Raw genomic sequence first — 18,085 nt, 5'->3', positions numbered from 1 at the left:
ACTTATGTAGCCTAAGTCATACCTAATATGGAATCAGGAGAATTTAACACACATGGTTTGTTTGGGATTCTTTCAACTGTAGTTTTATAAAGTTTTAGTTCCATCAGGAATTTTTAGCCATTGTTAAGATATCATCACTAACTAGTCCATCTATAAAAGTCTTTGTAGAATAACAAAGAAAGTTTGTGATGAATTCCAGCCGCAAGGAAACATCCAAACATTCCTGCAGCTGGACTCCTGGTTAACCAGTTTATAAAAATGGTTATATGTAGGTGGGAAACAACCTCAAAAACAGTATTTCCAAAAGTCACTAAGTTTGGATTTACTTCCAGACATCTGATACTACTAGCATTCCCTCTCCCACAATGTTACAAAAGTTACATGTTTTAAATTGGGACAGCCAGCTGCAGGACATTAAGTTTGTTTCCAAAGTGTCCATTTTAATTCACAAAAGTATATTGAGCCATGATCCTCCCATTTGTTGTATTTAAACATCCATTCGGGTCAAGAAGTTTATTCTACAAACTCAGACAACACTGCACAGGATATAGAGTTAATCTTTGTTTTAGCTTTCATGCGAGGGTCCCAAAGCACTTTCAGGTGTTGTTTACTTCCTCTAATGAACAGAATTTCTAGACACTCGGTTACCACATTTTAGTGTGTGCACAGTAATGACGATAATGTCTGAAACAGCCCATGTTCTGTGGTAGAAATTAATTGCAGTTGTTTGTTTTTTTTTTTTTAAAGAAGGAAAGGAAAAAATAATCTATCACCAAGAAGAAAGACATCCTGATAATCACCAGTTTATCTCTGTAGATATTTGTAGTCTAAGATACCGTCATACTGGAGCCAATCTAACCTGATAGGTGTGGAATGAACCTGCAAGCCGAGAATACCAAGTTCCTGATTTCCTTTTATTTTTTGTTAACTTCTTGAATAATTTGGAACTTTGAGGATTTAGTTACTATAATTGTGGTTGATGAAAATGTTGTTTTTCTGTTTAGAGTAGAATACTCATATAGAAAAGCATACATAAGCATATTAGCTCAAATTTTCACAAACTTAACACCCTTGTAACCAATACCCAGAACATAAAACAGAATATTACCACCCTGGAAGCCACCCTCATGTTCCCTTCCAGTCATGTAAACCACACTGTCTCCATGAGGGTAACCATTTTTTTTTTTTTTCATTTTGAAAAGCATAGATTACGTAGGCTTGTTTTTGTAGTTTATATAAGTAGAATTATATACTACATACTCCTGTATCTGGCTTCTTTCACTCAATAATTCTGTTTATAAAATTTACCCATATTATTGTCTGTGGTTGTAGATTGTTCATTCATATTGTTATATATTACTCCACTGTGTGACTAGACCACAATTATTTAGCAATGCATTCTACTATTTATGGACATTTGAGTAGTTTCTAGGTTTTGATTATTATGACTTATGTTGCTATGAATATTTTAGTACACAGATTTTGGCATTTCTGTTAGGTATATACTTAGGGATGGAATTGTTAGGTGTCGTGGTATGTGTATGTTTAGCTTTGGTATTTACAACCAAATAGTTTCCCAAAGTGGTTGTACCTAACCCATTATTTTTGAATGCGAAAAATAAGAAAGCCAGACCGTTCCTCAACTTTAGATAATGACTGAGAAACTGATTAATGGGAGTATTTCAGGTACCTCAGAGGCATATACTTGAGAGTAAAGAATAGTCTTTCAGTTTCTCCCATGGGTATTTGAACTCAGAAAATAATTCTGATACCTAACGTTTAAGACATATACCAACTGAGTCTTGATCACCTCTGCCGTTCAACTTTGCCCCTACCAGAAGATTCAAGTTGAGTAGTCAAAGTATGGCCATTTACTTTTCAGAAGATATTGTCTGCAATTATAATCACAATTGACATTTAAAAAATTTTAATTACACTGTAGTTAACATATAGTGTTATTTTAGTTTCAGGTGTACAATATAGTGATTCAACACTCCCATACAGCTCCCAGTGCTCATCAAGATAAGTGTATTCTTAACCCCCTTCACCTTGTTCACCCATCCCCCCACTGACCTCCATCAGTGTGTTCTCTAGTTAAGAGTCTGTTTCTTGGTTTGTCTCTTTTTTTTCCTTTGCTCATTTGTTTCTTAAATTCCCACATATGAATGAAATCATATGGTATTTGTCTTTCTCTGGCTGGCTTATTTTGCTTAGCATTATACTCCTTAGATCCATCTATGTTGTTGCAAATGGCAAGATTTCAGTCTCTTTATGGCTGAATACTATTCTGTTGCATATATATACCGCATCTTTTTTTTAATGTTTTTTTATTATATAATGTTAGTGACCATACAGTACATCCCTGGTTTTTGATGTGAAGATCGATGATTCATTAGTTGCGTGTAACACCCAGTGCGCCATGCAATACGTGCCCTCCTTACTACCCATCACCAGCCTGTCCCATTCCCCCACCCCCCTCCCCTCTGAAGCCCTAAGTTTGTTTCTCAGAGTCCATAGTCTTTCATGCTTCATTCCCCCTTCTGATTACCCCCCCTTTCGTTATCCCTTTCTTCTCCTACCGATCTTCCTAGTTCTTATGTTCCATAGACGAGAGAAACCATATGATAATTGTCTTTCTCTGCTTGACTTATTTCACTTAGCATTATCTCCTCCAGTGCCGTCCATGTTGCTGCAAATGTTGTGTTATCGTTCTTCCTGATAGCTGAGTAATATTCCATTGTATATATGGACCACATCTTCTTAATCCAGTCATCTATTGAAGGGCATCTCAGCTCCTTCCACGATTTAGCTATTGTGGACATTGCTGCTATGAACATTGGGGTGCATATGGCCCTTCTATTCACTACGTCTGTATCTTTGGGGTAAATACCCAGTAGTGCAATAGCTGGGTCATACGGTAGCTCAATTTTTAACTTTTTAAGGGACCTCCACACTTCTCCAGAGTGGCTGTACCAACTTGCATTCCCACCAACAATGTAGGAGGGATCCCCTTTCTCCACATCCTCTCCAGCAATTGTTGTTTCTTGCCTTGTCAATTTTTGCCATTCTTCCTGCTGTAAGGTGGTATCTTAGTGTGGTTTTGATTTGAATTTCCCTGATGGCTAATGATTTTGAACATTTTTTCATGTGTCTGTTAGCCATTTGTATGTCTTCATTGGAAAAGTGTCTGTTCATATCCTCTGCCCATTTTTTGATTTGTTTATTTGTTTCTCGTGTATTGAGTTTGAGAAGTTCTTTGTAGATCTTGGATACCAGTCCTTTATCTGTAGTGTCATTTGCAAATATATTCTCCCATTCCGTGGGCTGCCTCTTAGTTTTTCTGACTGTTTCCTTGGCTGTGCAGAAACTTTTAATCTTGATGAAGTCCCATAAATTCATTTTATCTTTTGTTTCTCTTGCCTTTGGGGATGTGTCATGAAAAAGGTTGCTTTGGCCGATGTCGTAGAGGTTGCTGCCTATGTTCTCCTCTAGAATTTTGATGGATTCCTGTCTCACATCGAGGTCTTTCATCCATTTGGAGTTTATTTTTGTGTATGGTGTGAGAGAGTGGTCAAGTTTCATTCTTTTGCATGTAGCTGTCCAATTTTCCCAGCACCATTTATTGAAGAGACTGTCTTTTTCCCACCGGATGTTTTTTCCTGCTTTATCAAATATTAGTTGCCCAATGAGCCGAGGGTCCATTTCTGGGCTCTCTATTCTGTTCCATTGGTCTATGTGTCTGTTTTTGTGCCAGTACCATGCTGTCTTTGTGATCACAGCTTTGTAGTACAGCTCGAAATCCGGCATTGTGATGCCCCCAGCTTTGTTTTTCCTTTTCAACAGTTCCTTGGAGATTCGGGGCCTTTTCTGTTTCCATACAAATTTAAGGACTATTTGTTCCAGTTCTTTGAAAAATGTCCTCGGTATTTTGATCGGGATAGCATTGAAAGTGTAGATTGCTCTGGGTAGCATGGACATTTTAACTATGTTAATTCTTCCAATCCATGAGCATGGAATATCTTTCCATCTTTTTATGTCTTCCTCAATGTCTTTCAAGAGTGATTTATAGTTTCTAGAATATAGGTCCTTTACGTCTCTGGTTAAGTTAATTCCAAGGTAACGTATGGTTTTTGGTGCTATTGTAAATGGGATGGATTCCCTAATTTCTCTTTCTTCGGTCTCGTTATTCGTGTATAGAAATGCAACTGATTTCTGAGCATTGATTTTGTATCCCGCCACGTTACTGAATTGCTCTATAACTTCTAATAGTTTGGGAGTGGCTTCTTTTGGGTTTTCCATATAGAGTATCATGTCATCTGCAAAGAGAGACATTTTGACTTCTTCTTTGCCAATTTGAATACCTTTGATCCCTTTTTGTCGTCTGATTGCTGTTGCAAGGACTTCTAGTACTATGTTGAATAATAGTGGCGAGAGTGGGCATCCTTGTCGAGTTCCTGATCTTAAGGGAAAGGCTTCCAGCTTTTCCCCATTGAGAATAATATTTGCAGTAGGCTTTTCATAGATGGCTTTTATGAGATTGAGAAATGTACCTTCTATTCCTACACTCTGAAGGGTTTTAATCAGGAAAGGATGCTGTATTTTGTCAAATGCTTTTTCGGCATCGATTGAGAGGATCATATGGTTCCTGAGTCTTTTCTTGTTGATATGATGTATCACGCTGATTGATTTGCGAATATTGAACCACGCTTGCATCCCAGGTATGAATCCCACTTGATCGTGATGGATAATCCTTTTAATGTACTGTTGGATTCTATTAGCAAGTATCTTGTTGAGGATTTTGGCGTCCATATTCATTAGGGAAATCGGTCTGTAATTCTCCTTTTTGAGGGGGTCTTTGCCTGGTTTGGGGATCAAGGTAATATTGGCCTCATAGAATGAGTTTGGTAGCTTTCCTTCTGTTTCTATTTTTTGAAATAGCTTTAGGAGAATAGGTATTATTTCTTCTTTGAATGTTTGGTAGAATTCCCCAGGAAAACCGTCCGGGCCTGGAGTTTTGTTATTTGGAAGGTTGTTTATCACTGACTCAATTTCTTCATAATTAATTGGCCTGTTTAAGGAATCAATTTCTTCCGGTTTCAATCTTGGTAGTTTATAGGTTTCCAGGAAGGATTCCATCTCTTCCAGATTGCTTAGTTTATTGGCATATAGCTGTTGATAAAAATTTCTAATAATCCTTCCAATTTCAATGGTGTTCGTCGTGACCTCTCCTTTTTCATTCATAATTTTAATAATCTGGGTCCTTTCTCTTTTCTTTTGGATAAGTCTTGCCAGTGGTCTGTCAATTTTATTGATTCTCTCAAAGAACCAGCTTCTAGTCCTGTTGATCTGCTCTACTGTACTTCTGGTTTCTGCTTGATTGATTTCAGCTCTAATTTTGGTCAACTGCTTCCTCGTGCGTGGATTAGGCCTGTCCCTCTGTTGCTGTTCCAGCTTCTTGAGGTGAGAATATAAAAACTGCATTTTAGATTTTTCTATTCTTTTGAGTGAGGCTTGGATGGCTATGTATTTCCCCCTTAGGACTGCCTTTGCAGTATCCCATAGGTTTTGGACTGTTGTATTTTCATTCTCATTGGTCTCCATAAATTGTTTAATTTGATTTTTGATTTCCTGGTTTATCGAGTCATTCCTGAGCAGGATGGTTCTTAGTCTCCAAGTGTTTGAGTTTCTTCCAAATTTTTCCTTGTGGTTGAGTTCCAATTTCAGAGCGTTGTGGTCTGAGAATATGCAGGGGATAATTTCAATCTTTTGGTATCGGTTGAGACCTGTTTTGTGTCCCAGAACATGGTCTATTCTTGAGAATGTTCCATGGGCATTAGAATAGAATGAGTATTCTTTGGTTCTGGGGTGTAGTGTTCTATATATATCTATGAGGTCCAACTCGTCGAGTATGGCATTCAAAGCCTTTGATTCTTTGCTTAGTTTTTGCCAGGGTGTTCTGTCTATTTCTGAGAGTGGAGTGTTGAGGTCCCCTACTATTAATGTATTTTTATTTATATGTCTCTTTATTCTGGTTAAGAGTTGGCTTGTGTATCTTGCTGCTCCCCTGTTGGGGGCATATATATTTATAATTGTCATATCCACTTGTTGAATACTTCCCTTAAGAATAATATAGTGCCCTTCTGCATCTCTAACTATAGTCTGTAGTTTAAAATCCAATTTATCTGATATGAGAATTGCTACCCCAGCTTTCTTTTGAGGTCCATTTGTGTGAAAGATGGTACTCCATCCCCTTACTCTCAGTCTGAATGCATCTTTGGGTTCGAAATGAGTCTCTTGTAGACAGCAAATGGATGGGTCATTTCTTTTTATCCAATCTGCAACCCTGTGGCGTTTTATGGGATGGTTCAAACCATTTACATTAAGACTGATTACTGAGAGATATGATTTTAATGTTGCCATGTTGCCAGTAAAGTCTTTGTTTGTATTGGCTGTGACTTTCTGTTCTGTATCACTCTTGGGGCCTTTTTACTTTTATAGAACCCCCCGTAATATCTCCTGTAGGGCTGGTTTCGTGGTTACAAAATTGGTTAGTGACTGGCGATTCTGAAATGTCTTTATTTCTCCATCAATTCTGAATGACAGCCTTGCTGGATAAAGGATCCTTGGCTGCATGTTTTTCTCTGAAAGAGCTTTAAATATGCTCCCCCAACCCTTTCTCTCATTCCAGGTCTGTGTAGACAGGTCTGACGTAATTCTGATACCTTTGCCTTGGTATGTGAGAAATTTCTTTGCCCTGGCCGCTTTCAATACTGTGTCCTTGGATCTAATATATGCGAATTGCACCATGATGTGGCGTGGCATAGGTTTGTCGTGGTTGAGCTTGGGAGGGGTCCTCTCTGCCTCTTGGACACGAATGCTTGTTTCCTTTGCTAGATTAGGGAAGTTTTCAGCTACAATTTGTTCAAATATGTCTTCTAGACCTCTGTTATTCTCCACCCCCTCGGGGATGCGGATGATTCTGACATTGGAGCGTTTCATTGAGTCAGTAATCTCCCATAACCTACATTCCTGAGAATGGATTTTTTTGAGTCCAGATTCTATTTTAGCTTTTTCTTCTACTAACCCATCCTCCAATTCGCTGATACGTTCTTCTGCCTCATTCACCCTGGCCATCAGAGCCTCTAGTTTTGACTGCATTTGGCTCATAGAATTTTTAATTTCTGCCAGATTTGCTCTCATTTCCGCCCTTAGAGATTCTATATTCTCATTAACATTTTCGTTAATACTTTTTTCAAGTCTAGACATCATCTTGACCATTGTTACTCTGAATTCCATTTCTGATAATTTGGTTATATCCATATCCATTAGTTCTGTGGTAGAGGCCACAGACTCGTTGTCTTTTCTTTGCTGGGGGGGATTTCTCCTTCTCATCATTCTGATGAGGAGAGGTTGCGGGGTTGTCCAGAGCCCAGATTATTGACCGGGACCCAGGTAGTGCACACTTGTTTTATAGGGATCTTAGGGATGTGGGCTTCTTGGTTTTTCAGCCTGCCTTCTGGGGGAGGGGCCTGTCACGTCGATACTCAGGCAACCCTGTTTGGGTAGAGTCTCCGTGTCTCCTGGGAGGGAGGATGGGGATGCGCACACTGTGAGCTGGTCTTTCCAGGTTTTCTCTGGCGGCTTTCCCTGGCGGTCTGCTGTGCCTCTTCTGAGAGTCAGAGCAGCAGTGGCCGAATCTCAGCCTCTGTCTCAGAACAGAGGGATTGCGGACCGTTCTCCACTGATGTTCTGGCCACTTTAATTCTGTTTCTGTTGGTGCTGCTCAACCCTGCAGCGTCCCGGGATGTGCGCCCCACACCCGGCGTCCCAGCCCTCACTTCCAGGGCCAGCGCGTCTCTGTCCTTTGTGTTTCTAACACCGCCAGCCGTCCCCACGCTCCCGGAACTCCCGGTCTCAGTCTGGTTCCAGTGAGCGCACCAGAGCTCCGTTTCAGTCTGGTGGCACACGTCCGCGGCTCACGGTCTCAGTCCGCTCTCTCGCGGGTCCGGTCCACAAGTCCGCCCACTCCTCCGTGCAGGTGGCTACAGCTTCCCGGCGCCCGAACGCGGCGGCTCCCTCCCCCTTCTGTTTATCTTCCCATATCTGTGCGAGGTTTCACAGTTTCCCGCTTTGTACCTCAATACTCATCGCTGGAGATGTTCATTTGTACAGATCCAGATGTATCTTCCTGCGTCTCAGGCTGAATCTGTGGATGTTCAGGATGGTCTGGTATCTATCCAACTCGACTCAGGGGACCAGCTGAAAAAAATGAAAACATTCTCCGCCATCTTAACTTGATCTATACCGCATCTTCTTCATCCATTCATCTTATTGATAGACACTTTGGCTGCTTCCATAGCTTGGCTATTGTAAATAACGTTGCAGTAAACATAGGAGTATATATATCCTTAGAATTCATGGTTTTTGTATTCTTTGGGTAAATACCCAGTTGTGTGATTAGTGGATTGTAGGGTAGTTCTATTTTTTAATTTTTTGAGGAACCTCCATACTGTCTTCCACAGTGGCTGCACCATTTGCACTCCCACCAACAGCACAGAAGGGTTCCTGTTTCTCCACCAACACTTGTTTCTTGAGCTTTTGATTTTAGCCATTCTGACAGGTGTGAGGTGATATCTCATAGTAGTTTTGATTTGCATTTCCCTGATGATGAATGATGTTGAGCATCTTTTCATGTGTCTTTTGGCTTTATGGATGTCTTCTTTGGAGAAATTTGTGTTCATGTCTTGTGCCCATTTTTTAATTGGATTATTTGTTTTTTGTGTGTTGGGTTCTGTCATTCTTTATATATTTTGGATACTAACCCTTTATTGGATATGTCATTTGCAGATATCTTCTCCCGTTGGTTGTCTTTTAGTTCTCTTAGTTACTTCCTTTGCTGTGCAGAAGCTTTTTTTTTTTTCCGATGTGTTCCCAATAGTTTATTTTTGCTTTTATTTTCCTTGCCTCAGGAGACATATCTGGAAAGAGATTGCTAAAGCTGATATCAGAGAAATTACTGCCTGTGCTCTCTTCTAGGATTTTTTTGTTTTCAGATCTCACATTTTAGATCCTTAATCCATTTTGAGCTTAGTTTTGTATATGGTATAAGCAAGTGGTCCAGTTTCATTCTTTTGCATGTTGCTGTCCAATTTTCCCAAAACCGTTTGTAGAAGAGACTTTTTCCCATTGCATATTCTTGCCTCCTTTGTTGAAGATTAATGTTGAAGACCATATCGTTGTGGGTTTATTTCTGGATTTTCTATGCTGTCCCATTGATCTATGTGTCTGTTTTTGTGCCAGGAACATGCTGTCTTGAATCACTACAGATTTGTAATATAACTTGAAGTCTGGAATTGTGATGCCTCCAGCTTTGCTTTTTCAAGATTGCTGTGGCTATTCAGGGCCTTATGTGGTTCCATACAAATTTTAGGATTGTTTGTTCTAGCTCTGTGAAAAATGCCATTGGTATTTTGATAGGGATTGCATTAAATGTTTATATTGTTTTGAGTAATATAGACATTTTAACCGTATTTGTTCTTCTGATCCATGAGGTTGGAATTGGAATGTCTTTACATTTCTTTGTGTCATCTTCAATTTCTTTTATCACTGTTTTATAGTTTTTGGAGTACAAGTCTTTCCTGTCTGTTTAGGTTTATTCCTAGGTATCTTACAGTTTTTGGTATAGTTATAAATGGGAACATTTTCTTACTCTGTTTTTTAACTGCTTCATTATTAGTGTATGGAAATGCAGTGGATTTCTGTACATTGATTTTGTATCCTTCAGTATTCCTGAATTCATTTATCAGTTTTAGTGTTTTTTTTTGGTGGAGTCTTTTGGGTTTTCTATATCATGTCATCTGCAAATAGTGAAAATTTTACTTCTTTCTTACCATTTTGGATGCCTTTACTCCTTTCTGTTGTCTGATTGCTGTGGCTACACCTCTAGTACTATGTTGAATAAAAGTCATGAGAGTGAACATCCTTGTTCCTGACATGAACATCCTTGTTGCTGACATGAACATGTCTTGTTCCTGACCTTAGGGGAAAAGCTCTCAGTTTTGGGGGGCAAGCAAGTTTTATGAAAGAAGGCAGTGGTCACTAATGTGAATTATTGCCAGTAAGGTCAATTAGAATATAAAACTGGGAAACATTTGGTAATTAATAATCATTGAATTATAACCCATTGTATAAAGTAAATACCCATGAGTCTATACTGTTATAAACAGATGACTGAATAAATAAATAGGGGAGAAGAAACAGTGCAGAGGAATTCCAAATAATTTATGTAGATACTCATTCTTCAAGGACGGAAGCAAAAATCACCTTTTACATGTGTGCTGCTCACAGTGAGTGACTTCTTTCCAAAAAGTGTGTTATGGAAAGGTTGGGGAATGGGAGAGGGGAATAACTTTACGGTGGAGAAATCTGAGAATCACTACCTCAGGCAGGTGATTCCGATCAATATCAACAGTCATAAATCATGTTGCTAATTTGAATTCTTGATATGATACTATGAAAATGGCTTCTTACCTCTGTAGTCTTCCCACCAAAATCCATTGCGCCAGTCTGACCATGAGAAAAACATCAGACAAATTCCAATAGAAAGCATTCTACAGATTACCTGACCAGGACTCCTCAAAACTGTAAGGTCATCAAAAACAAAGAAAGTCTGAGAAACTCACAGGCCTGAGGTGTCATAATAATTCAATATAGTGTAGTACACTGGATGTGCTCCTGGAACAGAAGACGTGGATGAAAGACCTCAATGTGAGACAGGAATCCATCAAAATCCTAGAGGAGAACATAGGCTGCAACCTCTTTGACATCGGCCACAGCAACTTTTTTCATGACACATCTCCAAAGGCAAGAGAAACAAAAGATAAAATGAACTTGTGGAACTTCATCAAGATAAAAAGCTTCTGCACAGCCAAGTAAACAGTCAAAAAAACTAAGAGGCAGCCCACGGAATGGGAGAATATATTTGCAAATGACACTACAGATAAAAGATTAGTATCCAAGATCTACAAAGAACTTCTCAAACTCAATACACAAGAAACAAATAATCAAATCAAAAAATGGGCAGAAGATATGAACAGACACTTTTCCAATAAAGACATACAAATGGCTAACAGACACATGAAAAAATGTTCAAAATCATTAGCCATCAGGGAAATTCAAATCAAAACCACAGTAAGATACCACCTTACGCCAGTTAGAATGGCAAAAATAGACAAGGCAAGAAACAACAATTGTTGGAGAGGATGTGGAGAAAGGGGATCCCTCCTACATTGTTGGTGGGAATGCAAGTTGGTACAGCCACTCTGGAAAACAGTGTGGAGGTCCCTTAAAAAGTTAAAAATTGAGCTACCCTATGATCCAGCAATTGCACTACTGGGTATTTACCCCAAAGATACAGACGTAGTGAAGAGAAGGGCCATATGCACCCCAATGTTCATAGCAGCATTGTCCACAATAGCTAAATCATGGAAGGAGCCGAGATGCCCTTCAACAGATGACTGGATTAAGAAGTTGTGGTCCATATATACAATGGAATATTACTCAGCTATCAGAAAGAACGAGTTCTCAACATTTGCTACAACATGGACGGCACTGGAGGAGATAATGCTAAGTGAAATAAGTCAAGCAGAGAAAGACAATTATCATATGATTTCTCTCATCTGTGGAATATAAGAACTAGGATGATCGGTAGGGGAAGAAAGGGATAAAGGGGGGGGTAATCAGAGGGGGGAATGAAACATGAGAGACTATGGACTATGAGAAAGAAACTGAGGGCCTCAGAGGGGAGGGGGTGGGGGAATGGGATAGACCGGTGATGGGTAGTAAGGAGGGCACGTATTGCATGGTGCACTGGGTGTTATACGCAACTAATGAATCATCGAACTTTACATCAGAAACCGGGGATGTACTGTATGGTGACTAACATAATATAATAAAAAATCATTAAAAAAAAAAAGGCAGAAGATATGAACAGACACTTTTCTAATGAAGACATACAAATGGCTAACAGACACATGAAAAAATGTTCAAAATCATTAACCATCAGGAAAATTCAAATCAAAACCACATTGAGATACCTTTTCTTCATCCCTTTCTTCTCCTACCGATCTTCCTACTTCTTATGTTCCATAAATGAGTGAAACCATATGATAATTGTCTTTCTCTGCTTAACTTATTTCGCTCAGCATTATCTCCTCCAGTGCTGTCCATGTTGCAGCAAATGTTGAGAAATCGTTCTTTCTGATGGCTGAGTAATATTCCATTGTATATATGGACCACATCTTCTTAATCCAGTCATCTGTTGAAGGGCATCTCAGCTCCGTCCACGATTTAGCTATTGTGGACAATGCTTAAAACAGCAGTTTTTAAATTTGTGTTCTGAAGATCCTCCTAGGATCTTAGCCCCTTTCTGCGGCTCAGCCAGATTTAAAATATTTTCATAATACTACTAAGGCATTATTTATCTTTTCCATTCTCATTCTTTCAGGAGCATCTGTGAGTTTTTCCAGAGACTCTACACAACAGATTAAATGCAGAGCAGATAGGAGAATCCAAATGTCTTTTATTAAACCAGGCTTTAATGAGATTTGAAAATATGTAAACCATTGCCACTCTTCTCACTTAAATTTTTTTTGTTTCAGGAAATAGTTACTTTCTACTGGGGAAAAAAAAAAAGTTAGGCGCGCCCAGGTGGCGTTGGACTCTTGATTTCAGCTTAGGTCATGATCTCAGGGTGGTGAGATTGATCCCCACATTGGGCTCTGCACTCAGGGGAGTCTCCTGTCCCTCACCCTCTCCCCGCCCCCTGCTTGTCCACACACAATGCGCTTTCTCTCTCTTTCTAAAATAAGTAATCTTTTTTAAAAATATGTTAACATGCAATAGGTTTCTCATTGTCATTTTTAAGTGAAATTGATTCTTTTGCTTGTTGCTGTCTAGTTTTCCCAACACCATTTGTTGAAGTGATTGTGTTTTTCCCATTGCATATTCTTGCCTCCTTTGTTGAAGATTAATTGACCATATAGTTGTGAGTTTATTTCTGGATTTTCTATTCTGTTCCATTGATCTATGTGTCTGTTTTTGTGCAAGCACCATACTGTCTTGAATCACACAGCTTTGTAATATAACTTGAAGTCTGGAATTGTGATGCCTCCAGCTTTTCTTTTCCAAGGTTGCTTAGGCTATTTAGGGTCTTGTGTGGTTCCATACAAATGTTAGGATTGTTTGTTCTAGCTCTGTGAAAAATGCTCTTCGTGGTTTGATAGGGATTGTATTGATAGCAATCTGTAGATTGCTTTGGATACTATAGACATTTTAACAACATTTGTTCTTCCAATCCATGAGCATGGAATGTTTTATAGTTTTCAGAGTACAGGTCTTTCACCTCTCTGGTTAGGTTTATTCATACATATCTTATGGTTTTTTGGTGCAATTGTAGATGGGATTGATTCTTTAATTTCACTTTCTGCTGCTTCATTATTAGTATTTTTTACATTTTTCTGTTTTAATTTCTAATGTAATAACTATCAAGAGATAAAATCCACATAAACAAAAGCTCATTGGTGTCCTCATTGATTTTTAAGAGTGTAAAATATCGGCACTCCTGGGTGGCTCAGTTGGTTAAGCATCTGCCTTCTGCTCAGGTCATGATCCCAGGGTCCTGGGATTGAGTCCCACATATTGGGCTCCCTGCTCCTCGGGGAGTCTACCCCTCCCCCTACTTGTGCTCTCTCTCTTTCTCTCTGTCAAATAAATAAAAATCTTTTTAAAAAAGAGTGTAAAAGATCCCAAGACCCAAAAAGATTGAGAATCACTCTAATGAAATAATACATGTATATTATGTTATGATTATGAAGACTTGCAAATGGGAAAGTAATTCTGGTGATAATGAAAAGTAGAATTTGAAATGGTATAATCACTGATCGCAACTATAGAAAATTATAAATTAATCAGTTATAGTCTGGCAATAGCACTCATGTGTGCATTTGATCTGAGATTAGAAAGGAGTATAGAAAAATGAATGCATTTGATTTGGTAGGTGGCTGGGATGGGAGGTTTGTGTATTTCTGTCACTTTTGTAATAACATACAGTAAAAGCATTTTAATGCATTGTTCCACTATTATACAAGTTATTGGAATTATTCATGCTAAAATTGAGAGTAGTTGGAGTTCTTCTGTCACTTTATTTGTCTTTAGAATAATTATCTAGAAAGTTTTAAGGGTATATTTATTTTTTTAACTATATTTACTAGGATAATTAAATTGGTTGTATTCCACAAATGTAGTCCAACAGCTATAAGGAATTATATCTAAAAACCAGAAGAAATCCAGCTAAAGTTAGCAAATAGTTGCCTGAATCTGTTCACAAAGTAGATGGTCAACGTTAAAGATACATTAAGACTTGATTTTTTTTTTTTTTTACAAAGTTCTGTTAAAAACATGATTTGTTTTGGTTCTCTTTTTAGGAAATGACTATACCATGGTGCTTAAGGAGAGCAGAACTTGTGTTTAAGTGTGTCAAAGGTGAGCATAACCTTGTATTTTAACAACAGGACCTGTATTTCTTAGTCCCAACTATTGAAAGTAGAGCAACCAGGAGACTATGAACATTACCTCTGTCCTCTGGTGACTCAGTTAAAAGTGGTTTAACAAGGCAAATATTTTTTACTTATCTGTTTCCAGTCATAAAATAAACAAATCATCTCTGGCCCTCTTTAAATACAAAGATATTTGGATGGTATTTATATTTTGCTCTGATTATAGCTTGCTGTCTATTGCCTTTTTATTTTCTTAAAAAGAAAAAAATAGAACCACATCTTCAATTATCCTTTAATAACCTGCTTTAGCTTTATTATATAGAGACTAAATAGGACTTGAGAAATCATGAATAAAAATGCATTGACAAAATTATGTTAAACCTCTCTGGCACGGGGAATTAAGGATTGCAAAAGTTTATCTGTTCTTTGGGCCTAGCCTCTCCCACACACAAGTGGCTACCTAAAAAAGCAAGACATGAAACCCCACAGTGAAAATTCAGTTTATCTTCATAAGGGACTGGTAGGTTTGAAACCAGAACTCATAATTCAGCAAAGTCTATTGTTCTGTTTTAGGTTTCATGATGGAAATGGCCTCATGGGATGGAGGAATTTCCAGGACAGTGCAGTTTCTGGTACCACAGGTGTGTTATCTGAATAGGTCTTTCCCCAGTTTACTCTCTGCTATAATATTGCTCCCAGATACAGCTAGGCACCCTGTCCGAAACTCGATATAACATAATAAATTGCTAACAGCTTTCTATTTATTAAGGGGAGAAGTGTTTGGGTGCCATAGAGGCATATAGTTTATTGTCAAAGATGTCAGCATCTGCCACTCAAAGGATCTTTTATTTAACCCCAAAACCAAATTTGACTCATCTTTTGCTTTTTTCCCACATTTATGTTCTATAGATCTTGAAGAATTCATGTAAAAGTGCATTAGCAGGAAAGGATTCTGTATTCTATGTAGAGCTTAGCAAAAATCAGTGGTACTTTAGTTACTTATTACACTAATTATCTAGGGATTTTTCTGGTAATCATACTTACTATTTGACAGAAACAACATAGGTTCTCAGAAGAAAAACACTCCCTGCCCATAACCATGCAGTTAACTCAGTCATGAAAGAGAATTTTCATATACTGCTCTCCCTATCTAGGACTAGTTCCGTATTTTAAATTACTTGAAAAATTTAAAAATCAGTGATGATTTAACAGGTGTGAACTTTTTTTTTTTTACTTCTTACAGAGTATTTCTGAAGAAATGTTTTATCAACTTAGTAACATGCTCCCCCAGATCTTCCGAGTATCATCAACACTTACTCTGACATCCAAGCACTAAACCCTTAGAGACTGACACGTTGGCAGAAGACGACTGTTAAACTTTCCAGGAACTTGAGCTGTGCTGGGATTCTGTCAAGCAAAAGACGCCCAGAAAGAGAACTTGTAATCCAAGCCACAAATCAAATCATGATGTATGTCTGTGAAACCTTCCAAAAATTCATATACCATAAAGTCTAGTGATCAGCCTTTTACTTATACATTTATTCTTAAAATTTCTTTATGAAAAAATCTTTTTTTCTACTGTTATGCCCTGTCTGTGAATATGAGTAGTTAAAACGTCCTCTATATCATACCTGGACACTTGATATAGGAGATTGTTAATTGCATTTTTGTGGAGACATTTGACTTTTCCAAAAGGTTTGAATCATATCAAGTGTAAGACTAAATTAACCATAAAAATAAAATCTTTCCTTTACCTTATTTGCCAAGCAAAAATTAAAAGGCACTGAGATATACCTTGAAAGTATGGATTTCTTGTGAAAATCATTGTAGAAACACAAGCATATGAGACAGACATGCTTATTCTTTTAAATTCTCCTGTTTCAAAAGCTTTTTCTAAGGTTTTATAATTCAGAAAAAAAATCAGGAAAGGACTTTGAATTTTTTACCTCTGTCTCATCCTCTCTATATGACCTTGCCCTTGTCTATTAACAACATTTCATGGGCTGGGAAAATAGTATGCTCATTTGCAAGCCCAATGGAAAGTTAGTCCAAACCAGCACCTGGCAGGATTTTAGTGCTCGTTAACATTATGACAGTCAGGCAACAAAGATCATTTTTATTTCTCCAATCTGCTTCCTGCATTCTCAACTTCCTTAACCATTCTACTTCCTGCATTCCACTGCTGTTAACTGTCTCCATTTCTTTCTCTGCTCTGTTTCCTTTCCTTTTTCATCATCTTTCCTACTTTCTCAGATGATGAATATCACTTATTTCTCCCATCTGTAACACATTTGCTATGAGTAGTGACTACATTACACAAAGACATTTACAAAAGCAATAGTTTCCTCATATCCAAGTTGTGTGGATGTTGTAACTGACCAATGAAACGAAATGTAGGACATCTGACATCATGAAGAGGTGTTAATGGCCTATTCCAAGAAACAGAAAGCACTCTTGTTAGTATACCTAAATATCTAAATGTAGTAACTTATAGACACTCTTTTGACACACAAAATGCTTTCCCATAATACAGAATGTGTCTTGATTTTCTATGTCTTGATGCAAGAAAATGACTGTCCAAGTAACAACACTAAGGAGAACATGCTCTCCAGACTGTGTCCATTACGCACTAATACCTTCCACATGCTTTCCAGAGAGCCTGGTGATCCCACCAAGAAGAAGGTAAGTGTATTCTGCTCTCACAGTGAGAAATTGTCTTCCAGCCATCGCTGTTATCCTTGAGACTGATTCTAATGCAAAGCAGAGTAGACAGGGGTGAAAATACTGTTAGGGCAGTATCAAAGACTACTTTAGATCATAATATGAAAGGTCAAGTTGGAGGTGGGTGTAGTTGGATCAACATAAGGCGTTCAAGAAGAGAAACTGAGAATCTTTCCATAGAGGTCCTGTAGCTAAGTGGACAGGTAACAGCTAGGGGCATAGCCAGAGGTCAGAGGGTAGGAGTAAGGGTTCACTCATGGAAACTTGGTGAATGCTGCTGCCCCGTCCTTCCTTTTTCACTCTATAATGTAGTGGCTTTCACTCCAGGGCAATTAGAGGTACTATTTGGCCCATGGAATCAAGATAAATGTATTAAGTATCCTTTTTTTTCACATGGTACTGTATTATGAGATATACGGAGTGGTAAGATTGGAAAAATGCTTATGATATTATATGAAGACATACCAAACTCTGAGCTAATAACAAATATATAATTTAAAGCACTAATTATATGTATTCAAGTGATGGGGATTTAAGTGAAGCAGTACATGAGGAAGTTCGGAATTTTGTGTTTGGGCCGGAAAGGGTGAGATCATGACCTTTTCTGAGTGTTCTAGAGGGCTTCATGGAGGGGAGTGGTTTGGGGCACTTCATGAGTGATATGAAAAAGGTATCTTAGCAGGCTGAGAATGGAAGGGGCATTCTAGGTCTAAGATACAGATAGGAACAGAAATCAAATGAAGGGAGGCACTGGTAAGTTGAGAGAAGCTGACCACAGAGCCTTATTGGGGGTGGGGTAGAGGGCCTCA

General features: G+C 38.3%; 1 protein-coding gene across 2 annotated transcripts in view; it reads left to right on the top strand.

The window, feature by feature from the left end:
• CUNH12orf4 (chromosome unknown C12orf4 homolog) overlaps window positions 1-16,356 on the top strand; it is a 52,832-nt gene extending 36,476 nt beyond the window's left edge. For both annotated transcript variants that reach the window (XM_008704880.2, XM_008704879.2), the window contains exons 12-14: window positions 14,484-14,541; window positions 15,129-15,196; window positions 15,799-16,356. In XM_008704880.2, coding sequence (XP_008703102.1) covers window positions 14,484-14,541; window positions 15,129-15,196; window positions 15,799-15,891 — 219 coding nt within the window. In that variant the 3' untranslated portion in view covers window positions 15,892-16,356. The remainder of the gene's footprint in view (window positions 1-14,483; window positions 14,542-15,128; window positions 15,197-15,798) is intronic.
• The last annotated feature ends 1,729 nt before the right edge of the window (window positions 16,357-18,085 follow it).

The sequence above is a fragment of the Ursus maritimus genome, unplaced genomic scaffold (genome assembly GCF_017311325.1).
Source record: "Ursus maritimus isolate PB19 unplaced genomic scaffold, ASM1731132v1 scaffold_26, whole genome shotgun sequence".
In the NCBI taxonomy this organism is placed as follows: Eukaryota; Metazoa; Chordata; class Mammalia; order Carnivora; family Ursidae; genus Ursus; species Ursus maritimus.
This window is presented reverse-complemented; position numbering and strand designations above follow the sequence as displayed.